Raw genomic sequence first — 25,946 nt, 5'->3', positions numbered from 1 at the left:
CAGTGAGAAGAGGGCATGTTTGAAGGTGAAAATATTTGGATTTTAACCCTGGCCTGGTCCTTACAAGCTGTATGACCTGGCACATTACAAACTTCCCAGACTCTTGATTTCCCTAAAAAAAAAAGTCAGTGATAAGGGAGGGTTTGCTGGGTGGGCTAATGAAATTAAATCGTGTGTTAACCATGCTGAAGGCTGTAGAAGCCACACTGGCCAAATCATGCTTTTCCCTGGATCCCCACTGAGAATGGCAGGACAGTGAGCGCACAGCAACTGCAGGCTCCCTGGAGGACACCATCTCAGGCCCTGAAGGGAAGAGAAGCATCTTGCCTCAGAGACTTGCTTCAAATATCACCTAGAGGTTTTGGAAGGCCAGACTGGCTACATCAGAATCACAACATGGGCTTCTAGAAATGCAGATTCCTGGAGCCAAACCTTCAGGGTCTGGTTCAGTAGCATGGGGGTGGGGCCCAGGAAGCCGTGTCATCAACTAGTCTCAGGCGACCTTGATGTCCAGTCAGGTTGGAGAATCACGGAGCTGGCCTGCTCACCTCATCTGAGATGAGAGGACAGACGCAGAGAAATCCCTGGCTCATGTGGCCACCCCTCCAAAGCTGCTTAGCATAGGAGGTCCCAACTCATTCAACTGTTGACCCAGAGAGGCACTGGGGTGGACAGTGGATGTATGTAGCAGACACAGACAGACACAGACTGGATCCAAATCCCAGTGTTGACACTCCCTTGATGTGGGACCATCAAAGCCAGTCACTCCACTGCTCGACTTCACTTTTCCCATCTGTAAAATGGACGAGATGCCATCTACAGCTCAGGACCATTGTGAGACTTTGAGAGAATTCCTCCCTCCCAATTACGTGGTGCAGAGAAGATTGCATGATCATTGTACCCGTTAGGACTAGGTGGCACTCACTGAGATGCAGGTATGGCTCCAAACGCTTTACATGAATGGCCTCATTTATTTCCAACAGCACTGCCTATGAAGTAGGAGCTGTGGTCATGCCTGCGCTGTAGATGAGGAGCCAGAGGCCTAGAGAGAATGAGTCGCTTGTCCAGGGACACACAGCAGCAGCCGGGAGCTGGGCCCACAGGCCATTTGAGTTCCTGCAGCCTGCATTCTTCAGCCCTAAGCTATAAATGGCAGGTCCCTCCCCCATTCTCCTTAAAGGTTAAAACAGAGGGTAGAACCAATCCTGTGGGGGAGAAAACAACAAAGAGCTCTGAGAGGAAGGAAGCCAAGGGAATGTATGTGAGCAGGCGCCTCAGAGAGTATGGGGCTCAGTGTGCCCCTGAGCTTCCTGACAGCTGTAGCAGGAAGGGGGGGGGCAGAATTCCCAAGTTTCCATTTTCTGGAAAAAAGGAGGCACAGTGACATTTCTAAATGGACATTTGTCTTGGATTCCAGAGGACTTGCTCTTGTGGCCAGCTCAGCAAACATCCGGGACTAGAGATTCATCTGTTATTTCATGAGACTCTAAAAGGCTTGTTCACACACGTGATGCCCAAAGTCAGAAGGAAGAGAGGGAAGAAGAAATATTAAATCAGATCCAGAGGACAACCTTGCTAGGCTGCTGTTTCCCACAGCAGTGGGGGGATGGGAGGAGACCTAGACCTTGTCTGTGTGTCTGTCTGTCTGTCTCCTGGACACACTCTTACTGCACTGCCTCTCTGGGAGGAGATGTGGGCTGCTGGTCTCCGAACATGCCATGCCTCCAAAGACTTGGCCCCAGGTTGCATGGAAAATGAGGCAGGGTGAGGTTGCCAGCGAGGGCCACATTGCCAGGGCCTGGGAGCTGAGGGCCAGGCTGGGTCTGTCCAGCTGGGCTCGATGGAGGAGGCAGAGAGGAGCTGGCTGTGGGACTGGGAGAGGAGTCTGGGGCAGGTGGAAAGATGTTGTAGGCAGGAGGCACCAGAGGTTTTGGTACCTCCCCAGATAGTGCCCCTTGTGCTGCCCTTTCACTGGTTCTTCTGTCTAGCGAGTCCTTTGTACCATGCCGTCCCAATCCTCCCCACCCATACAGGTGAGGTGGATTCACCCCCATCTACCAGGATCGAGAGGGGAGAGACCTGTGTCCGAATCACCTACAGCCCGACATTGCAAGACCAGTCGGCCATCTCTGGCTCAGGCATCATGGCTGACTTCCTGGTTCAGTACGATGTGGTCATGGAAGACATCATTGGAGATGTGCAGGTGAGGGGGCCTGGGAAAGGGGAGAGAGGATGGGCTCTGGAGTCAGACAGGCCTGAGCAATGCTCAGGCCTCTCCAGCTGTTCACTCCAGTTTCCCTAGGGATAAGCGAGAGCTAGCAAACAAGGATAGGCTGACGTGAAAAGACACATGGCTTCAACCTGGAGAGGCACATCGAATCCCCCAAAGGATTGTAGACCTGGAACTGTCTCCAGTGAATCTAGTGCCCAAAGGACCCATCCCTGACTGAATCAAGTCATAGCCTACTCAAAAACAGTCCTTCTGCAAAGTAAACCCTTGGCCACTAATTGGGCATCCGTGTTCATGGGCTCTCATGCATTCTGCAGCTCCTATACTCTTCTGTGTTCTCTTGGGCTTCCTTGCTCTCTGTCGCCTTTTAACAATCCTTATTGCTTCAGTGAAGCCATCTGCCTAAACAGGGAGGCCTTCAATTGTGAGCCTCCACATTCATGAAGAAAGAGCAGAGGTCCCACGCTCTTTCAGATGAGAAAGCACAGAGCACTGATCCCAGGGCCCCAGCGTGAGCACAAAGATGGTGGGGCAGCCTGAGACATCTGGTCCCACTCTGCCTCTCCCACCACAGAACCCTCAACCCCAGCACACAAACCACCCTCCAGTTGCCCCACACCACACCACACCACACCTTTCTCCAAAACACCCGAGCCTGCCTCTCATCTGTGTGAGCATTTGCTCATGGTGGCCGCTGCCCTGAGAATGACTTCTTCCTCCCTGGTCCACTGCTCAGCATCCTCGTGTTCCTGAAACACTGCCGAAACACCTCCTCCTTGATGACTCCGTTCCACCAACAATTCATTTGTCTACCCTGGACTAAAAGTGTCCTATCGTTAAACCTCTTCTCGTGCAACATTCATTCATTCATATGTTGAATGAATATGTGGACTAGGCCAGTCCTGTACTCATTGAATCTGACAACTCACAAGGGAGTCGGACACAGCCACTCATCTCCCTCTGCCATCACCCCATCCTGAAGCACCCAGATACACAGAGCCTTGACAGTCATCAGATGTTCTAGTGTGTGTGTAAGTATGTCATGGGTTCTGTGGGGGTGCCAGTGGAGGGGGGTTTCAGGACCATCATCCTAAAGGAGTTGGAATTTAAGTAAGCATGGGAAACATGAATTGGATGTATCTGCAAGTCGGTCAATAAGGTGAAGGGAAAGGCATGCAGAGAGAAGGAACAGCATGTGCAGAGGCAGAGAGGTGTGGCTCAGTCTGTTGTGTAGGGGGAATAAAAGTTATTCTCCTGCCAGGATAGGAGCTGAGGGTACCTTGCCAGCAGGTGGCAGCAGGGCCTTTAACCTGGTGTTTTGTCATGTGGGTGTGTTTAGTTCTTGGAGGTACCCCTCTGCTCGCTCAAGCTTTACCATCACCACAGCTGCTTGCAGTTGAAATATAGATGGAAGGCATTGACCAGTACAACCAGGAACTTCCATACACTGTGAGCTCTTACCCCTCCTGACACCTGCCAGGAACACTCAGTTCATCTCCCACTTCCTATTTGAGTGTGCCCTTTGTTCAAAGCCCAGCACATCATCAGATCATCCACCCCGCTGGGGCTCACTGGGCACCTAATCTGTGTCATACCTTGTGTTGGCCGACATTGGGAACCCAGAAGGGTATCACATACACAGCCTACTTATCGTTTCTGAGTGAGACACAAAAACCCAATACTGACACTAAGGTAGACCTGCCCTTCCCATGACACACAAGGTAGGATAGAAGCCATAATGAAGAGGAAAGGCAGTTCCAGAAGGTTCCCTGAAGGCGACTAAGGCTGACCTGTGTGTTATGGAATGAATAAAAGTGGGCCATGGGACGGGGCCTGTGGGAGGGAAAGGCATTCCAGCAAAGTGGGGGCGGCACAAGAAAAGAAACAGGCTGAAACTCACCAAACCTGTGTAGGGAATTGCAAATAGCTTGGCGTTCTGGAGCAGAAATTTGAGATGAAAAATCCAAAGAGCCACATAGAAGGCTGGAGAGTCCTGCAGGGCAACAAAAGGAACATGGGATTTGTCCTGTAGGTGAGCAGGGAGCCATGAGAGAAAATGACATTGTGAGGTCGTGTTTACAGGGTCTCAGCCACTGCCTCCAAGCAGCATGGATGGGAGAGGTCGAAGTAGAAGAGGGAAACCTGAGAGAAATGAGACCTGAGCTTGGGCTTTGTCAGTTAGGGATGAAGACGAGGGTGGCCTGGAGAAGTATCCAGCAGAGAAAAGCAACAGGAGGCTGATTGGCTGCAGGGAATGGGGGCCACCCAAGGACTGAAGGCAACACTCAGATTTGTCTCCAGAGTGATCATGTGGATGATGGTGCCCCTGACCAGGAAGACATAAAAGGGCCACGTCGGGGCAGGACAATGAATTCATTGCTTGGGCAGGATGCATCAGAGGTTTCTTGAAACATCCTGGGGCACAGGTCCAACAGTGAGTGTGCACCCACTGGTAAGGGGCAACTGTGGGAGCTCTAGACGGGAGAATCGATGTGGATTGATTGGTAGGGGTCCTGTGGTGGAAGCCAAGTGACAGAGGGAGGTCACCCAGGGAGCATGTGTGGAGCCAGAAGGGAAAATCCCTGAAGGCACAGCTAAGGTGAAGCGGCCCAATGCAGCAGCTATGGATACCCTCATCAACTGCACACAGCCTGCCCCGAGCCCCAGTCCCCAGCAGTTCACTCCATTGAGCTGCACCAGCATAATCATTTTCTTTTCATGCTTCGACCTGACAAATATTGGGAAGCACTGCGAAGGGAGTGGGCAGACAGAGGCGGTAGGAGAATAAGGAGAGTTCACTGTCACAGATCGCAGGGAAAACTACTTTTGAAGATAGCAGAAGTCATCCATGTTCAGCTGTGATGTTCATGGGTGGGGAAGGCAGTCCCAAGAGACTCAAAATACAGACGTTGGGTTTGTTTTTTAGTAAAGTTGTTACTTTTAATTTTTGAGGGTACACAGTAGATGTATATGTTTATGGGGTAAGTGAGATGTTTTGGTACAGGCATGCAATCCGTAATAATCGCATCACAGGGTACCCATTCCCTCAAGCATTTGTCCCTGTGTTACAGACAATCCATTCATACTCTTTTACTTATTTTTAAATGTACAATTAAATTATTATTGACTATAGTCACCCTGTCGTGCTATCAAATACTAAGTCTTATCCATTATTTCTCACTTTTCTTTGTACCCATTAACCATCCCTGCCTTCTCACCATCTCCCCACTACCCCACTACCCCCAGTCTCTGGTAACCACTCTTCTACTCTCTATCTCCATGAGTTCAACTCTTTTATTTTTTAGATCCCACTAATGAGTGACAACATGCGAGATGTGTCTTTCTGTGCCTGACTTATTTCATGTAACATCATGATCTCCAGTTCCATTCATGTTGTTGCAAATGACAGAATTTCATTCTTTTTTGTAGCTAAATAGTACTCCATTGTGTATCTGTACCACCTTTTCTTTATCCTCTCATCTGTTGATGGACACTTAGGTTGTTTCCAAGTCTTGGCTATTGTGAACAGCACTGTAACAAAAAGGAGGGTACAGATATCTCTTGGATACACTGATTTTCTTTCTTTTGGGTACATACCCAGAAGTGGAATGGCCGGATTGTATGATAAAGCTCTAATTTTTAGTTTATTGAGGAGCCTCCAAACTGTTCTCCATATGGTTGAACTAATTGACATTCCCACCAGCAGTGTATGGGAGTCCCTTTTCTACACATCCTCGCCAGCATTTCTTATGGCCTGTCTCTGGGATAGAAGCCATTTTAGCTGGGGTGAAATGATATCTCATTGTAGTTTTTGATTTTCACTTCTCTGATGATCAGTGATGTTGAGCACCTTTTCATATGTCTGTTTGCCATTCGTATGTCTTCTTTTGAGAAATACCTGTTCAAATCTTTTCCCCTTTTTTGATTAGATTTTTAGACTTTTTTCCTATGGAGTTGTTTGAGCTCCTTATGTATTCTGGTTATTAATCCCTTGTGAAATGGGTAGTTTGCAAATATTTTGTCCCATTCTATGGGTTGTCTCTTCACTTTGTTGATCATTTCCCTTGCAGTGTGGAAGCTTTTTAACTTGATGTGATCCCATTTGTCCGCTTTTACTGTGGTTGCTTGTGCTTACTGGGTATTATTCAAGAAATTTTTGCCCAAACCAATGCCCTGGAGATTTTCCCAGGGTTTTCTTGTAGTATCAATAGTATCATAGTTTGAGGTCTGAGATTTAAGTCTTTAATCAATTTTGATTTGATTTTTGTATATGGTGAGAGAGAGGTCTAGTTTCATTATTCTGCATATGGATATCCAGTTTTCCCAGCACCATTTATTGAAGAGACTGTTCTGTCCCCAATGTATGTTCTTGGCTTCTGTGTTGAAAATCAGTTCACTATAGGTTAGTGTATTTGTTTCTGGGGTCTCTATTGTTTTCCCTTGGTCTATGTGTCTGTTTCTATCCCAGTACCAGTCTGTTTTTGTTGCTATAGCTCTCCAGTATAATTTGAGGTCAGATAATGTGATTCCTCCAGTTTTGTTCTTCTGGCTTAGGATAGCTTTGGTTATTCTGGGTCTTTTCTGGTTCCATTTAGATTTTAGGATTGTTTTTTCAATGTCTGTGAAGAATCTCTTTGCGATTTTGATAGGGATTGCTTTGAATCTGTAGATTACTTTGGGTAGTATGGACATTTTAGCAATATTGATTCTTCCAATCCATGAACATGGAACATCTTTCCATTTTTTAGTGTCCTCTTCGATTTTCTCTAACAGTGTTTTATACTTTTCATTATAGAGATGTTTCACTTCTTTGGTCAAGTTAATTCCTAGTATTTAATTTTGTTTGTGGCTATTGTAAATGGGGTTTCTTTTTAATTTTCTTTTTCAGATTTTTCACCGTTGGCATTTAGAAATGCTACTGATTTTGTTTTGTTGATTTTGTATCCCGCAACTTTCCTGCATTTGTTTATCAGTTCTAATATATTTTGTGGGATCTTTAGGGTTTTCCAAGTATAAGATCAGATGATCTGCAAACAAGGATAATTTGACTTTTTCCTTTCCAATTCGGATGCCCTTTATTTCTTTCTCTTGTCTGATTGGTCTAGGTAGGCCTTCCAGTACTTTGTTGAATAACAGTGGTGAAAGTGAGCATCCATATCATGCTCCAGCCCTTAGGGGAAAGGCTTTCAGTTTCTCCCCATTCAGTATAATACTAGCTGTGGGTCTGTCATATATGGCTTTTATTATGTTGAGGTATGTTCCTTCTATCCCCAGTGTTTTGAAGGTTTTTGTCATGAAGAAATGTTGAGTTTTATTAAATGCTTTTTCAGCATCAGTTGAAATGATCGCATGGTTTCTGTCCTTCATTCAGTTGATACAATGTATCACATTGATTGCTTTGCATATGTTGACCCATCCTTGCATCCCAGGGATAAATCCCACTTGGTCATGATGATCTTTGGAGTGTGTTATTGAGTTCAGTTTGTTAGTATTTTGTTGAGGACACTCACATCCATATTCATCAGAGTCATTGACCTATAGTTTTCATTTTTTGATGTGTCTTTGGTTTTGGTATCTGGGCAATACCGACCATGTAGAATGAGTTTGGAAGTATTCCATCCGCCTCTATTTTTTGTAATAATTTGAGTAGGATTTGTATTGGTTCTTCTTTAACTGTTTGGTAGAATTCAGCGGTGAAGTCATCAGATCCTGGTCCTTTCTTTACTGGGAGATTTTTTTTTTTATCATGGCTTTGATCTTGTTGCATGTTATTGTTCTGTTCATGTTTGAATTTCTTCATGCTTCAGTCATGGTTAGGTTGTATGTGTCTAGGAATTTGTCCATTTCTTCTCGATTTTCTTTTTGTTAATTTAACTTTTAAGTTCAGGGGTACACATACAGGTTTGTTATATAGGTAAATGTGGGTCATGGGGGTTTGTTGTACAGATTATTTTGTCACCCCAGTATTAAGCCTAGTACCAATTAGTTATTTCTATTTTATTATTATTATTATCATTATTATTATTTTGAGACAGAGTTTCACTCTTGTTGCCCAGGCTGGAGTGCAATGGCGCAATCTCGGCTCACCACAACCTCGGTCTCCTGCGTTCAAGCGATTCTCCTGCCTCAGCCTCTTGAGTAGCTGGGATTACAGGTGTGTGCCACCACGCCCAGATAATTTTGTATTTTTAGTGGAGATGGGGTTTCTCCGTGTTGGTCAGGCTGATCTCGAACTCCCGACCTCAGGTGATCTGCCCGCCTCCAGTTTTGAAAGTGCTGGGATTACAGACATGAGCCACTGCGCCCAATCCCGTTAGTTATTTTTCCTGATTCTCGCTCTCCTACCACACTCCACCCTCTGACAGGCCCCAGTGTGTGTTGTTCCCCTCTATGTGTCTATGTGTTCTCATTATTTAGTTCCCACTCATAATTGAGGACATGCAGTATTTGTTTTTCTGTTCCTGTGTTAGTTTGCTAAGGCTAATGGCCTCCAGCTTCTTCTCTGTTCCTGTTAAAAACATAATCTCATTGTTTTTAACGGTTGCATACTATTTCATGGTGTATATGTACCATATTTTCTTATCCAGTCTATCACTGATGGACATTTAGGTTGATTCCATGTCTTTGCTATTGTATATAGTGCTGCAATGGACATACGTATGCATGTGTCTTTATAATAGAAAAACTTACACTCCTTTGATTATATACCCAGTAATGGGATTGCTGGGTCAAATGCTATTTCCGATTTTAGGTTTTTGAGGAATTGCCACACTGTCTTCCATAGTGGTTGAATTAATTTGTGCTCTCACCAACAGAATTTAAGCATTCCCTTTTCTCTGCAACCTTGCCTGCATCTGTTGCTTTTGGACTTTTTAATAGTAGCCATTCTGACTGGTTGTGAGATGGTATCTCATTGTGGTTTTGATTTGTGTTTCTCTAATGATCAACGATGTTGAGCTTTTTTTCATATGATTGTTAGCCGCATGTATGTCTTCTTTTGAGAAGTGTTCATGCTTTTCCTTACTTTTTAATGTGGCCGCTTGTTTTTTTTCTTGTAAATTTGTTTAAGTTCCTTATAGATGCTGCATATTAGACCTTTGTCAGATGCATAGTTTGCAAACATTTTCTTATGTCTGTTCACTCTGTTGATGGTTTTCCTTGCTATGTAGAAGCTGTTTAGTTTAATTGGATCCCACTTGTCCATTTTTGCTTTTGTTGCAACTGCTTTTGGCATCTTCATCATGAAATCTTTGCCCTTTCCTGTGTCCAGAATGGTATTGCCTAGATTGTCTTCCAGGGTTTTTATAGTTTGGGGCTTTACATTTAAGTTTTTTAACATCTTGAGTTAATTTTTGTATATGGTATGAGGAAGGGGTCCAGTTTCACTTTTCTGCAAAAGATTTGCCTGTTATCCCACCACCATTTACTGAATAGGAAACCCTTTCCTCATTGCTTGTTTTTGTCAGGTTTGTTGAAGATCAGATAGTTGTAGATGTGTGGCCTTATCCTGGGTTCTCTAGCCTCTTCTAGATTTTCTAACTTATTGGCATATAATTGCTCATAGTAGGCATTAATGATCCTTTGAATTTCTGCAGTATCACTTTGTAATGTCTACTTTTTCATCTCTGATTTTATTTATTTCGATCTTCTCTTTTTTTAACTAGTCTGGGTAAAGGTTGCCAATTTTGTTAAACTTTAAACAAAAGAAATCCTTTTTGTTTCCTTGATCTTTTATATTGTTTTCTTCATTTCAATTTCTTTATTTGTAATCTCATCTTTATTTTTTGTTTCCTTCTACTAATTTAGGGTTTGGTTTGCTCTTGCTTTTCTGGTTCCTTAAGATGCATCGTTATGTTGCTTACATTTTTCTTCTTCTTTGATGTAGGCACTTATAGCTATAAAGTTCCCTCTGAGAACTGCTTTTGCTGTATCTCATAGGTTTTGGTATGTTGTCTTTACATTGTCATCTGTTTCAAGAAATTTTTCAATTTCTTCATTGACCCACTGCTCATTTAGGAGCATGTTGTTTAATTTCCGTGTATTTCTATATCTTCCAAAGTTCCTTTTGTTATTGATTTCTAGTGTTATTCCATTGTGGTCAGAGAAGATGTTTGATGGTATTTGAATTGTTTTAAATTTTCAGTCTTGCTTTGTGACCTGATATATGGTCTATCTTTGAGAATGAATCATGTGCTGAAGAAAAGAATGCATATTCTGCAGCCATTGGATGAAATGTTCTGTAAATATCTATTAGGTTTCTGAACTATAGTGCAAATGAAGTCCAATGTTTCCTTGTTGATTTTCTGTCTGGAAGATGTCCAGTGCTGAATGTGTGGTCTTGAGGACTCTAGTGATTGTCATGTTGGAGTCCATCTCTCCCTTTAGCTCTAATAATATTTACTTTATATATCTTTGTTCTCCAGTGTTGGGTACATATATTTTCACAATTGTTATATCCTCTTGCTAAATCGACCCCTTTATCATTATATTGTTACCTTCTTTGTCTCTTCTTGTAGATTTTGTCTCTGTATGGCTCCTCCTCATCTTTTTTGTTTGTTTGTTTCCATTGGCATGGAATACCATCTTTCATCCCTTTATTTGTAGTCTATGTGTGTCTTTATAGATGAAATGTTTTTCTTATAGGCAATAGATCAGTGAGTCTTATTTTTTTAATCCATTCAGCCACTCTATGTCTTTTGATTGGAGAGGTAAGCCCATTTACATTTGATGTTATTATTGACAAGTAAGAATTTATTCTTGCCATTTTTGTTATTGGTTTTCCTATTTTGTTTTTTTGTTTTGTTTTGTTTTGTTTTGTTTTGTGGTCTGCTCGTCCTTCTTTTTTCCCTTCCTGTCTTCCTTTTAGCAAGATTATTTTCTTTGGTAATATGATTTAGTTTCCTACTTTTTTATTTTCTGTGTATCCTTTGTATGTTTTTTGTTTTGAGGTTACCATGAGGCCTGTCAATGCTATCTTATTAACCATTATTTTAAGCTGATAACAACTTAACACTGTTTGCACTAACAAACAAGCAAAAAGAAAACTAATAAAAACTCTATGCCTTAACTTCATCCTCTTGCTTTTTATTTCTTTGTTGTTTCTATTTGTAATTCCTTGTACTGTGTCTTGAAAAGTTGTTTACTTAGTACTTTTGATTAGGTTATCATTTAATCTTTCTACTTAGCATGAGAGTGGTTTATATGCCACTGTTACATTGTTATAATATTTTGTGTTTTTCTGTGTACTTACTATTACCAGTGAGTTTTGTACCTTCAAGTGATTATTTATTGCTCAGTAATGTCCTTTTCTTTCTGATTCAAGTACTCCCTTTAGCATGTCTTGTAGGACAGGTCTGGCAACGATGAAATCCCTCAGCTCTTTTTTGTCTGGGAAATTCTTTATTTCTCTTTCACGTTTGAGGGATATTTTCTCCAGATATACTATTCTAGGGTAACAGTAGTTTATTCCTTCAGTGTTTTAAATATGTAATGACACTCTCTCAGCCTTAAAGATTTCCACTGAAAAGTCTGCTGACAGAAATATTGGAGATGTATTGTCTGTTATTTGTTTCTCTTCTCTTGCTGCTTTTAGGATCCTTTCTTTATCCTTGACCTTTGGGAGTTTGATTATTAAATTCCTCAAAGTAGTCTTTTTTGGGTAAAATCTGCTTGGTGTTCTGTCACCTTCTTGTATCTGGATATTGATATCTTTCTCTTGGTTTGGAAAGTTCTCTGTTATTATCCCTCTGAATAAACTTTCTACCCCTATCTCTTTCTCTATCTCCTCATTAGGGCCACTAACTCTTAGATTTGCCCGTCTGTGGCTATTTTCTAGATCGTGTAGGCATGCTTCATTGCTTCTTTTTTTTTTTTTCTTTTGTCTCCTCTGACTGTTTATTTTCAAATAGCCTATCTTGTAATTCACTAATTATTTTTTCTGCTTGAACAACTCTGCTTTTAAAAAACTCAGGTACAGGCCGGGTGCAGTGGCTCACACCTTTAATCCCAGCACTTTGGGATGCTGAGACAGGTGGATCACTTGAGGTCAGGACTTTGAGACCAGCCTGGACAACATAGTGAAACCTTGTCTCTACTAAAAATACAAAAATTAGCTGGGCATGGTGGCACATGCCTGTAATCCCAGCTACTCGGGAGGCTGAGGTGGGAGAATCGCTTGAACCCAGGAGGCAGAGGTTGCAGTGAGCCAACATCGTGCCACTGCACTCCAGCCTGGGTGACAGAGGGAGACTCTGTCTCAAAAAAAAAAAAAAAAAAAAAAAGACTCTGGTGCATTTTTCAGTATGTCAATTGCATTTTCCAGAATTTCTGCTTGATTATTTTAAATTATTGCAATCTCATTGCAATCTCTTTGTTACTTTCATCTGATAGAATTCTGAATGCCTTCTCTGTGTTATCTCAAATTTCTTGGAGTTTCCTCAACACAGCTATTTTGAATTCTCTGTCTGAAAGGTCACATATCTCTATTTCTTCAGAATTGGTCCCTGGTGACTTATTTAGTTTATTTGGTAATGTCATGTATTTTCCTGGATTGTCTTGATACTTTTAGATGTTCTTCTGTGTCTGGGCATTGAAGAGTTAAGTATTTATTACAGTCTTCACCGTCTGGGCTTGCTTGTACCTGTCCTTCTTGGGAAGGCTTTCCAGATATTCGAATGTATGTATATGTTGTGATCTAAGCTGTATCTGCTTTAGGGGAACCCCAAGCCTCGTAATGCTGTGGTTCTTGCAGACTCATAGAAGTATTGTCTTGATGGTCTTGGACAATATCTGGGAGAATTCTTTCCATTACCAGGCAGACTAATTCGCTTTCCTTACTTTCTCCCAAAGTCTCTCTCTCTCTCTCTCTCTCTCTGTTGTGAGCCACATGAAGCTGGGGGTGGATTGACACAAGCACTCTTGTGGCCACCACCTATGACTGCGTTGGGTCAGACTTGAAGCCAGCGCAGTACTGAGTCTCACCCAGGCCTGCTGTAACACGTCCCGGCTTCTGCCTATGTTCACTCAAGACCCTGAGGCTGTACAATCAGAAAGTGTCAAAAACAACCCGGCCTGTGTCCTTCACTTTGGGATAGTGAGTTCCCTCAGGCCCTGGGTGGATCCAGAGGTGCCATCCAGGAGCCAGAGACTAGAGTCAATCACCTTAGAATTCTACCTGGTTTTCTATTGTCCTGCTGGTAAACTGGCAGTCAAACCACAAAATACACTTCTTCTCACTCTTCCTTCCCCTTTTCAAAGGCAGAAGAGCCTCACCTCATGGCCACTGCCACCACAACTCACAAGGAATACTGACAGATAACCACCGATGCTCCCTTAAGGCCCCAAGGTTCTTCAGTCAGCTTGTGCTATATGCTGCCTATCCTTAGCCTCACCTTTCAGGGCAGTAGGCTCTTCTCTGGCCTAGGGGAGGACCGGAAGTTGGATTCTAGGCCATCCAAGAGCCAATGCCTAGAATCTAGGACCTTAAGAGCCTGCTTGGTGCTCTACACCCTTGTGGCCAAACTGGTACTTAAGCTTCAAGACAATGTCCCATTTACTTTATCCTCTGCTTTTGTAAAACATAAGCACTCTCTCCTAATAGCCACTGCAGCTTGGAATGTGCATCACCTAAAGCCAGCAAGTCTCAGAGTCTCACCCAAGGCCCTCAATGTAGTACCTGGGCATTATTGTTGGCTATTCAGGGCCCAAGGGCTCTTCATTTAGCAGGTGAAGAATGCAGCCAGAACTGGGTCCTTCCCTTCAAGGCAGCAGGTTTCCTTCTAGCCCAGAGTGTGTCTAGAAATGTGTTTTGGGAGTTAGGGCCTGGAAAAAGAGCCTCACAACTCTTACTGGTGCTCTATCCTGCTGCGGCTGAGCTGGTATACAAGATGCAAGACAAAGTCTTTTCCACTCTTCCCTCTCCTGTCTTCAAGCAGAATGAAGGGGTCTCTTTTGGAGCCACAAGCTGTGGAGCCTGGGGTTAGAGGAGGGGTGATGCTAGCACTCACTTAACTGCCCCAGCTGGTGTCTCAGTAGGTTGTGTGCCCCCTAAGTCCACTGTCTCTGGGCCCAGTTCAGCACTAGGCCCCTACTAGGAGTTGCAGTCCTTGTGTCTAGGCTGTCTTTCAAGTTTATTTGGAGCCCTAAAGCACTTTAGTCCATGGTGGCAAGGCTTGCAGGAGCTCAAGTGCCAACTGCTGACATGCTGACATGGGTAATTCATGTGTAGCTAGGACTGTTTTGAATGCTTCCTCCATATGCAGGCATCAGCCGAGTTTGGTTCAGTTTTTTTTGTTGTTTTTTGTTTGTTTGTTTGTTTGTTTGTTTTTTAGTGCTCTAAAAGGGCAACACTGAGGTCAATGCCTCACAATAGCTGCGCTCTCCCTCCCCTAACACAAAGAAATGCTCTTGCACACCGTGCCTCCTCTGCTGGGGGCAGACTTGGAGGGTGGAATAGGGGTGGTGTCAGCAATTCAAGACTGTTCTTCCAGTGCCTCTTTCATTGATATGAACTTAAAACCAGGTACAGAGCTTTTGGTTCTTTTGAAGGTGCTTATTTGTGTGTAGATGGTTGTTCAATTGGTGTCCTTTCCTAGGGGTACGATTGGTGGAGCTTTTTATTCCACCATCTTGCTTCACCCCTCTTCCAGCCACTGAGTTTGGAGGCAAGCTAGTCACGGTTGCCTTTAGTGAGGGAAGTGTCTATGCGGGGTGGGCACAGTAGCTAGTCTGTGGTGGTCCCCGGGAGTGATCTTCATTTGAGCCCATTGAGGGTGCCCACTTTCTCAGCCTGTGATGCTCCAGGGAAAAAAGAGGCTAGAGAGACGTTTGGGAGTGGACTGGGGACAAGAGCTAGTCTTAGTGCATGGAAAAGACAAAACAATTCTATATTTCAAGGAAGACCCAGTGGGGTACATGTTAAAGGGGGTTGGAGAGAGTGGACCTGAGGAGTACTGGAGGGGCTGGGCACTTGAAGTGCATGGGGTCCAAGGCAGGACCACCTTTCCTTAGGCTGAGGGAGGAGGTGTATGGGGATGTGGACCCTGTAGAAGGGTGGGGTGGGCAGTCAAAGTGTCCCTGGCTCTGTGCTCTTAATTCTCTCCTTGAGTCAGGTAGGTAGGATGGAATGACTGCTGAGGTGACTGGGAGAGGTTGGTGAGCAAGGTCCTGCCCGTGGGTTATGTGATAGGAAGTGGGGGCCCCGGTGGGCATGGGATCAGGGACAGGTAGGCATGAATTTCCTGGGAGCTCTCACCAGCCCAGGTGTGGGAGGTGTGCAGAAGCCACTGGGTTCCGCTCTTGGATTGGGCAGTTGTAGTGTGGGTGACACAGGCCTTTTTGAACTGTACCAGAGTGCCAGGATTAGTGGAGACAGAGAATGCAATTGCACATGTGAATTAATTCAAAGGCTGGAATGGAGGGGAAGAACAGGATGTCCTCCCATCTTCTCTTTCCCCCTGAGAAGAAACAGGCAATGTCCAGCCTTGTGGTCAGAGAGTGCCTGAAGGGCAGAGAGGAGCAAAAGCCTGTGACCCTGGGCAGAGCCTCCTTCAGCTTCAGGGGAGCACAGACCCTCAGCCAGCGCAGACATCCCTGAGCTAAGCTGAGACTGGTCCTGAGGGACCCTCCTAGCCTCCCTCCCCTTCCCTCAGCTGTCCCAGCCCGGAGGCTCAGCAGAGGGAGGAATGGAGTGGGGGAGGGGAGTCAGCAGCCAATCACATCCAGGACAGCCCAAGGCATCTGTACCTGGTGTAACCAATCCCCTCTGAATAAACAACTCACTCTGCTTAGGCTCCCTCCTCCTCTCCCTGCTCTGCCCAGCAACAGCAGAAAGGTTTTAGGAGGAGAGGGAGGCCCTGCAACTCCCAGCCCCTGGCAGCAAAGAGCTGGGCCCCAGGCTCACTCTATACAGGGAGGTTAAAACAATACTTGAAGTTCCTGCAGCCCAGGCAAAATATCCCTAGGGACCCTTAAGGCTGTGCAAGCCCAACTCTCTCACAGACAGGAACTCACATATTGCAGAGATCCTGATCCTTGGAGTGCTGGGCTACAAGCCTGTCTCATTCCCTCCACAGCTCTGGGGCAGGCCCCGGGATGAAGGTCTGAATGGCAGAGACGTGGTTCTGGTGAAGGAGATGGACAGTGAGCAAACAGTCACACACATGCCTGTTTAGAAACAGTGAGAAGTCCTGGAGTCCTGGGAAACAAAGCACAGTGTTATGAAGGAAAATAAGAGGGGACCTGATTTAGATTGGCTTTCACAGTCCTTCTTGGTTTTACTTTTTTTTTTTTTTTTTTTTTTTTGTCCAGATTTACGATGGCTATTTCATTCACTACTTTGCCCCCAGAGGCCTTCCACCTATGGAGAAGAATGTGGTTTTTGTTATTGATGTAAGCGGCTCCATGTTTGGTACCAAGATGGAACAGGTAACAAGGATCCTGGAAGCCTTTCTTAGTCCTAGTATCAGAAGACCCAGAAAGCAGAGAGTGTGGTAACAATGGGACCCTGGGAGGAGAGATTCCACCATCCCATGACCCTTGAGTCTTACAGGCTTGGGCCTACCCTATGGTCCTGGTATCTTACCTAACAGGAGCCTGTGGACCTGGAGCCACAGAGTCCTAAGAACATTGACACATTGGTCAATGTGAAACCATTGAGACCCTCAACCACAAAAGCCCAGGGTCATATAGGACCCTCAAGCTAGAGCACCCTAGGATCCCAGAATCCAGAAGCAAGAAAACCTTAGGTCACAGAGACTCTGAGTCTTCCTGAGGCCACAAGGTTTTGGGTCTTTGCTTTTTTTTTTTTTTTTTTTTTTTTTTTTTTTTTTTTTTTTTTTTTTTTTTACTTTAAAGGCCTAATAGTATAGAGTATTGGCATTATAGAGTTAGAAACTATAGAGTCAGGAGCAATATCAATTTTAATCTTGTTGCACTTCTACCACTGTGCCCATGGGTCAGAGTTCTGAGGCCGTAGACCAAGCACGCTTTGACTTTAGCCCTTGAATCCATAAAGTTCTGCAAGCAGCATTTCATACCATAATACCCTGGAGCTTTTTGTTCTGGTATCTTGCAATTATATAACGGTTGCTCCTTAATCTTTCAATCACATAGCCCTTGGGACCTAAGGCTGAGTTTGTTTTACCAGAGTCGAGCAACCTGGGGAAAAATGGGTAGTACCCCAAGCCAGCTCCCCAGCCCCAGTGTAGCAGGAGGGATCTCCCCAAATCCAGCCCTTTCTTGCCTTTTTGTCTCAGTCAAGAGGGGTAAAATCTCAGAAACACTTGTAAAGTTTCTATATCAGGGACATCAATTCACTAAAAGACTGAGACCTCCTCATAAGAGTATAGAATGCTTCCTCTCACTCCACACATTATCACCACATCAACTGGGCTCCTCGACAATAATGGAAAGTTACAGCTGATAGAACTACAAGCCCAAACCCTATTTAAGAAAATGTTACTAGGGAAAACCAAAGACAACAGAAGCAACAAAAATATGGACACTAGAAGTAATTTTGGCCAGGCACGGTGGCTCCCGCTTGTAATCCTAGCACTTTGGGAAGCTGAGGTAGGCAGATCACTTGAGCCCAGGAGTTTGAGACCAGCCTGGGCAACATGGCAAAACCCTGTCTCTACTAAAAATACAAAAATTAACAAGGTGTGGTGGTGCACACCTGTAGTCCCAGCTACTCAGGAGGCTGCCTTTGGAAAATGGCTTGAGCCCAGCGAGTGGAGCTTGCAGTGAGCCAAGATCGCACCACTGCTCTCAGGCTGGGGCAACAGAGCAAGACCCTGTCAAAAAAAAAAAAAAAAAAGTAGTAATTTTAGCCTCTGACACCTAAAACTGCTCCAAACAGGAAACATTACCTAACTCATAGCCAGATAAACTTAAAACCCCACACTAAATGCCATTTAGTTTATTTCCTTTTACCTGATATATCATGTCTGGCTTTCAACCTAAAATGAGAAGGCATGCTAAAAGGAATAAAAACACTATCTGAAGAGAGTAAACAAACATCACAGCCAGACTTCAATATGTTAGAGATGTTGAAATTATCAAACAATTTTATTTTTTATTGAAATATTTTTTTCCAACTTTTATTTTAGGTTCAGTGGATACACGTGCAGGTTTGTTACATGGGTAAATTCAGTATTGCAGGTGTTTGGTGTACAGATTATTTTGTCACCCAGGTAATAAGCACAGTATGTAGTATATCATTTTTCAATCTTCACCCTTCTCCGACCTTCCACCCTCAAGGAGGCCCCAGTGTCTGTTGTCCCCTTCTTTGTGTACATGTGTGTTCAATGTTTAGCTCCCACTGATAAGTGAGAACATGTAACATTGGTTTTCTGCTCCTGCATTACCTCACTTAGGATGATTGCCTCCAGTTCCCATCCCTGTTCCCACAAAGGACAGGATTTCATTCTTTTTTATGGCTGCATAGTATTTCATGGTGTATATGTACCACATTTTCTTTATCAAGTCCACTATTGATGGGCATTTAGGTTGATTCCATGTCTCTGCTATTGTGAATTGTGCTGCAGAACGACTTATATTCCTTTGGGTATATACCCAGTAATGGGATTGCTGGGTCAAATGGTATTTCTGTTTTTAGATCTTTGAGGAATCGCCACACTATCTTCCACAATGGTTGAACTAATTTACCCTCCCACTGACAGTATATAAGCACTCCCTTTTCTCCACAACCTTGCCAGCATCTGTTGTTGTTGTTTTTTTAACTATTTAATAGCCATTCTGACTGGTGTGAGATGGTATCTCATTGTGGTTTTGATTTCCATTTCTCTAATGATCAGTGATGTTAAGCATTTTTTTCGTATGATTGTTGTCCACATGTATGTCTTCTTTTCAGAAGTATCTGTTCATATCCTTTGCCAATTTTTTAATGGGTCAAACCAAGAATTTTTAAACCCATGATTAATATGCTGTGGAAACTAATGATAGAGTGCACCACAAATAAGGACAACACATGGTAATGTAAGCAGAGACATGAAAACCCTAGGAAAATAAAAAGGAAATACTGGATATCAGAAATACTGTAACAGGAATGAAGAATCCCTTTGATTCACTCATCAGTAGACTGGACATGGTTGGGTAAAGAATCAATGAGCTTGAAGATACATTCATAGAAATTCCTGAAGCTAAAAAACAAAAATAAAAAAGAATTTTAAGAAACACCCTAGAATATTCAAGAATTGTGGAACAATTTTAAAAGTGTTACATATGCATCATGGAAATAATAGAAGGAGAAGAAAGAGAGAAAGGAACAGAAGAAATACTTGAAGTAATAATAGATACAAATTTTCCAAAATGAATTATGCACACCAACCTCAGGTCCAAGAAGCTTAGGAGAACACAAAGCAGGATAAATACTAAACAATCTACACCTAGGCATATCATATTCAGACAGCAGAAAAATCTTTTAAAAAGCCAGAGTAAAAAGTACCTTACCTATAGAAGAGCAAAGATGGGAACTATATCAGACTTTTCTTCAGAAACCATGGGAGCAAGAAGAAAGTAGAGTGAAATACTGCAAGTGTTGAAGGGAAAAACCCACCAGCCTAGAATTCTGTATACATCAAAATGATTATTCCAAAGTAAAGAAAAATAAAGACTTTCTCAAACAAACAAAAATTTTGGGAATTGTCACCAACAAACTTGCTTTGCAAGAAATGTTAAAAGAAGTTCTACATAGAGGAAGAAAATGATATATCTCAGATACTTGGATCTACATAAAGAAAGGAAAAGTGTTAGAGAAGGAATAAAGGAAGGTAAAATAAAATACTTTAGTTTTCTTATTAGCTGACCTAACAGATAATATTTTTCAAAATAATAATAAACAATAATGTATTTAGTGAATGTAGCTTATGAATAAGTGAAATTGTTAATGAGAGTAATATTGTATAGGATGGGAGGGAATAATTGGGAATACTCTGTTACAAGGTACTTGCACTATGCATAAAGCTGTATAGTGTTATTTGAAAGTGGATTTGGATTGGTTGTAAATGTATACTGTAAACTCTAGGGGAACTACTAAAATGTTTGAAGTCTAATGCATATGCTAAGAGAGAAGATAAAACAGGATCATGTAAAATGTCCAATTAAAACTAGAGAAGCCAGAAAATGAGTGGAAGAAATAAGAATAAAGAATTTTAAAAGAAGAGAAAACATTTACAACTATGGCAAATATTAAACCAACTATGTCAGTAACGACTGTAATCATAAATGGTTTAAATATACCAATTAAAAGACAGAGACTCTCAGTGTGGATAATAAAATAAGACCCAATTGTAGGTTGTTTATAAGAAAACCACTTTAAATATAAAGACACAGAGACAGATCAACAAGACAGAAAGTTAACAAGGATATCCAGGAATTGAACTCATCTCTGCAGCAAGAAGACCTAATAGACATCTATAGAACTCTCCACCCCAACTCAACAGAATATACATTCTTCTCAGCACCACATCGCACTTATTCCAAAATTGACCACATAATTGGAAGTAAAGCACTCCTCAGCAAATGTACAAGAACAGAAATTATAACAAACTGTCTCTCAGACCACAGTGCAATCAAACTAGAACTAAGAACTAAGAAACTCAATCAAAACCGCTCAACTACATGGAAACTGAACAACCTGCTCCTGAATGACTACTGGGTACATAACGAAATGAAGGCAGAAATAAAGATGTTCTTTGAAACCAACGAGAACAAAGATACAACATACCAGAATCTCTGGGACACATTTAAAGCAGTGTGTAGAGGGAAATTTATAGCACTAAATGACCACAAGAGAAAGCTGGAAAGATCTAAAATTGACACTCTAACATCACAATTAAAAGAACTAGAGAAGCAAGAGCAAACACATTCAAAAGCTAGCAGAAGGCAAGAAATAACTAAGATCAGAGCAGAACTGAAGGAGATAGAGACACAAAAAACCCTCCAAAAAATCAATGAATCCAGGAGTTGGTTTTTTGAAAAGATCAACAAAATTGACACACCGCTAGCAAGACTAATAAAGAAGAAAAGAGAGAAGAATCAAATAGACGCAATTAAAAATGATAAAGGGGATATCACCACCGACCCCACAGAAATACAAACTACCGTCAGAGAATACTATAAACAGCTCTACGCAAATAAACTAGAAAATCTAGAAGAAATGGATAATTTCCTGGACACTTACACTCTTCCAAGACTAAACCAGGAAGAAGTTGAATCCCTGAATAGACCAAGAGCAGGCTCTGAAATTGAGGCAATAATTAATAGCCTACCAACCAAAAAAAGTCCAGGACCAGATGGATTCACAGCTGAATTCTACCAGAGGTACAAGGAGGAGTTGGTACCATTCCTTCTGAAACTATTCCAATCAATAGAAAAAGAGGGAATCCTCCCTAACTCATTTTATGAGGCCAACATCATCCTGATACCAAAGCCTGGCAGAGACACAACAAAAAAAGAGAATTTTAGACCAATATCCCTGATGAACATCGATGCAAAAATCCTCAATAAAATACTGGCAAACCGGATTCAGCAGCACATCAAAAAGCTTATCCACCATGATCAAGTGGGCTTCATCCCTGGGATGCAAGGCTGGTTCAACATTCGCAAATCAATAAACATAATCCAGCATATAAACAGAACCAAAGACAAGAACCACATGATTATCTCAATAGATGCAGAAAAGGCTTTTGACAAAATTCAACAGCCCTTCATGCTAAAAACGCTCAATAAATTCGGTATTGATGGAACGTACCTCAAAATCATAAGAGCTATTTATGACAAACCCACAGCCAATATCATACTGAATGGGCAAAAACTGGAAAAATTCCCTTTGAAAACTGGCACAAGACAGAGATGCCCTCTCTCACCACTCCTATTCAACATAGTGTTGGAAGTTCTGGCTAGGGCAATCAGGCAACAGAAAGAAATCAGGGGTATTCAGTTAGGAAAAGAAGAAGTCAAATTGTCCCTCTTTGCAGATGACATGATTGTATATTTAGAAATCCCCATTGTCTCAGCCCAAAATCTCCTTAAGCTGATAAGCAACTTCAGCAAAGTCTCAGGATACAAAATTAATGTGCAAAAATCACAAGCATTCTTATACACCAGTAACAGACAAACAAAGAGCCAAATCATGAATGAACTTCCATTCACAATCACTTCAAAGAGAATAAAATACCTAGGAATCCAACTTACAGGGATGTCAAGGACCTCTTCAAGGAGAACTACAAACCACTGCTCAGTGAAATCAAAGAGGACACAAACAAATGGAAGAACATACCATGCTCATGGATAGGAAGAATCAATATCGTGAAAATGGCCATACTGCCCAAGGTTATTTATAGATTCAATGCCATCCCCATCAAGCTACCAATGAGTTTCATCACAGAATTGGAAAAAACTGCTTTAAAGTTCATATGGAACCAAAAAAGAGCCCGCATTGCCAAGACAATCCTAAGTCAAAAGAACAAAGCTGGAGGCATCACGCTACCTGACTTCAAACTATACTACAAGGCTACAGTAACCAAAACAGCATGGTACTGGTGCCAAAACAGAGATATAGACCAATGGAACAGAACAGAGTCCTCAGAAATAATACCACACATCTACAGCCATCTGATCTTTGACAAACCTGAGAGAAACAAGAAATGGGGAAAGGATTCCCCATTTAATAAATGGTGCTCAGAAAACTGGCTAGCCATAAGTAGAAAGCTGAAACTGGACCCTTTCCTTACTCCTTATATGAAAATTAATTCAAGATGGATTAGAGACTTAAATGTTAGACCTAATACCATAAAAATCCTAGAAGACAACCTAGGTAGTATCATTCAGGACATAGACATGGGCAAAGACTTCATGTCTAAAACACCAAAAGCAACGGCAACAAAAGCCAATATTGACAAATGGGATCTAATTAAACTAAAGAGCTTCTGCACAGCAAAAGAAACTACCATCAGAGTGAACAGGCAACCTACAGAATGGGAGAACATTTTTGCAATCTACTTATCTGACAAAGGGCTAATATCCAGAACCTACAAAGAACTCAAACAAATTTACAAGAAAAAAACAAACAACCCCATCAAAAAGTGGGCAAAGGATATGAACAGACACTTCTCAAAAGAAGACATTCATACAGCCAACAGACACATGAAAAAAATGCTCATCATCACTGGCCATCAGAGAAATGCAAATCAAAACCACAATGAGATACCATCTCACACCAGTTAGAATGGCAATCATTCAAAAGTCAGGAGACAACAGGTGCTGGAGAGGATGTGGAGAAATAGGAACACTTTTACACTGTTGGTGGGATTGTAAACTAGTTCAACCATGATGGAAAACAGTATGGCGATTCCTCAAGGATCTAGAACTAGAAGTACCATATGACCCAGCCATCCCATTACTGGGTATATACCCAAAGGATTATAAATCATGCTGCTATAAAGACACATGCACACGTATGTTTATTGTGGCACTATTCACAATAGCAAAGACTTGAAATCAACCCAAATGTCCATCAGTGACAGACTGGATTAAGAAAATGTGGCACATATACACCATGGAATACTATGCAGCCATAAAAAAGGATGAGTTTGTGTCCTTTGTAGGGACATGGATGCAGCTGGAAACCATCATTCTTAGCAAACTATCACAAGAACAGAAAACCAAACACCGCATGTTCTCACTCATAGGTGGGAACTGAACATTGAGATCACTTGGACTCGGGAAGGGGAACATCACACACCGGGGCCTATCATGGGAAGGGGGGAGGGGGGAGGGATTGCATTGGGAGTTACACCTGATGTAAATGATGAGTTGATGGGTGCTGACGAGTTGATGGGTGCAGCACACCAACATGGCACAAGTATACATATGTAACAAACCTGCATGTTATGCACATGTACCCTAGAACTTAAAGTATAATAATAATAATAAATAAATAAATAAATAAAGTAATAAAAAAAATAATAATAAATATAAAGACACAGAAAAATCAAAAGCAAAGGGATAGAGAAAGATATACCATGCTAACACAAATTAAAGAAAGCTGGCTGGGGTAGCTGTATTAGTTTTGGACAAAATAGACTTCAAAGCAAGGAAATTTTCAGCAATAAACAGTTGCATTATATGATATAACAATAAAAGAAATATAATGGTAAAGGGGAAATTTTCCAAGAAGACAAACAATCCTTAATGTGCATGCAACGAACAACAACATACCAAAATATATGAAGTAAAAACTGATGAAACTGGAAGGTAAAAATATATGAATCCACTATTATAATTAGAGACTTCATCATCCCTTTATCAGTGATTGACAGATTCAGCAGGCAGAAAATCAGTAAGGACATAGTTGAATTGAACAGCACCATCAATTAACTGGATTGAATTGACATTTCTAGAATACTTTATTCAACAACAGCAGATTACACATTCATCTCAAGCTCACATGGAGCATTTACCAAGATAGACCATATCCTTGGCCTTAAAACATACCTTAACAAATTTCAAATCAAATGAAATTAAACTAGAAGTCAATTACAGAAAGATAGCTGGGAAATCTCAAAGTAATTGGAGATCAAACAGCACACTTCTACAATCTATTCCTGGTCGACAAGAGATTCTGACTTCCAGGACCTCATAGGCTCTCACTTTTCTACTGCTCTTCTCAGGAAAAGCTATCCTATTAAGTCTCTTCTCTCTCAATGGAAACAAGAGTATGGTGCTTAGCTCCACTGTCCCAGAATGTATGACTTATCCCCAGAGCTCTCCCTATGGCAGAAAAGACTCTAATCCACTTAGAAGCATTAAAGACATTTCCTATCAGTTTAAGGTGTAGAGAAAGGTGGGTCTCAAGTGTCCTGCCTGTGGTCTCTGAAATCCATACCTATATAAAGGATTGAAAGCATAATATCATAATATTGTGCTTAGGGTCACTGGACTTAAAACCTCCCAAATGTGGATTTGAATCCCTTGTCCATCAGTGACTAGCTGTGTGACCTTAAGCAAGTCACCACCTCTCTGAGTCTCAGTGTCATCACCTGTAAAATGAGGATAATATTAGTACCTTCTTCATTGTGTTGCTGTGATAATTAAATGAGCTGATGCATCTAAGGATTTAGCACAGTGCCTGGAACATAGCAAGTGTCCTGTAAATGATACCTAATAGTAGATCCTATATACTGTATTCCCTGAACCTCCTATGGGCCTAGCCCTATGTTAGTGTTGCCATAGAGAAGGGAGACAAGAAAAAGAAGCATTATAAACCCTTCTCTCAAAGAGTTCAATATTTGGATAGAAAGTAAAAATATTTCATGTAAAACAGTCAGTGAACAGACTGGGACAGGGAATATCTAAGTGAGAAGGGCATGGGTCAGGGTTGGCAATTTAAGGAAGAACTTTCCAGAGAAGGAGCAATTGAAAGAACAGTAAAGATGTGAATAAATAAAGGGAAGTTGGAGAGAAGTATGCTATCTAAAGAGCACAAAAGAGCAAGGTTTATGGAGTTAAACTGGAATCTGAGTTTTCTAGGGGCTGGTGAGACTAGGAAGAAATGGAGGGTGAGGCAGAAGAGCAGATTACAGCAGAACTAAAGCATGGAAAGTCATTGAAAGGCAGCTATAAAGACCTGGGATCATAAAGGTCCTAAACATTAGAATTCTGGAATCATTGAATCCTGGGTCATGGAGCCCAGGAA

At 42.1% G+C, this 25,946-nt stretch overlaps 2 protein-coding genes across 2 annotated transcripts in view; one reads left to right on the top strand and one right to left on the bottom strand.

Annotated features, from left to right (window-relative positions):
- MAGED2 (MAGE family member D2) overlaps nt 1-25,946 on the bottom strand; it is a 645,534-nt gene that overhangs the window by 25,099 nt on the left and 594,489 nt on the right. The gene's annotated exons all lie outside the window — the stretch shown is intronic.
- ITIH6 (inter-alpha-trypsin inhibitor heavy chain family member 6) overlaps nt 1-25,946 on the top strand; it is a 43,800-nt gene that overhangs the window by 7,326 nt on the left and 10,528 nt on the right. Inside the window, exons 5-6 of the mRNA XM_050776837.1 lie at nt 2,034-2,203; nt 16,538-16,654. Coding sequence (XP_050632794.1) covers nt 2,034-2,203; nt 16,538-16,654 — 287 coding nt within the window. The remainder of the gene's footprint in view (nt 1-2,033; nt 2,204-16,537; nt 16,655-25,946) is intronic.

The sequence above is a fragment of the Macaca thibetana genome, chromosome X (assembly GCF_024542745.1).
Source record: "Macaca thibetana thibetana isolate TM-01 chromosome X, ASM2454274v1, whole genome shotgun sequence".
NCBI classification, from domain to species: domain Eukaryota; kingdom Metazoa; phylum Chordata; class Mammalia; order Primates; family Cercopithecidae; genus Macaca; species Macaca thibetana.
This window is presented reverse-complemented; position numbering and strand designations above follow the sequence as displayed.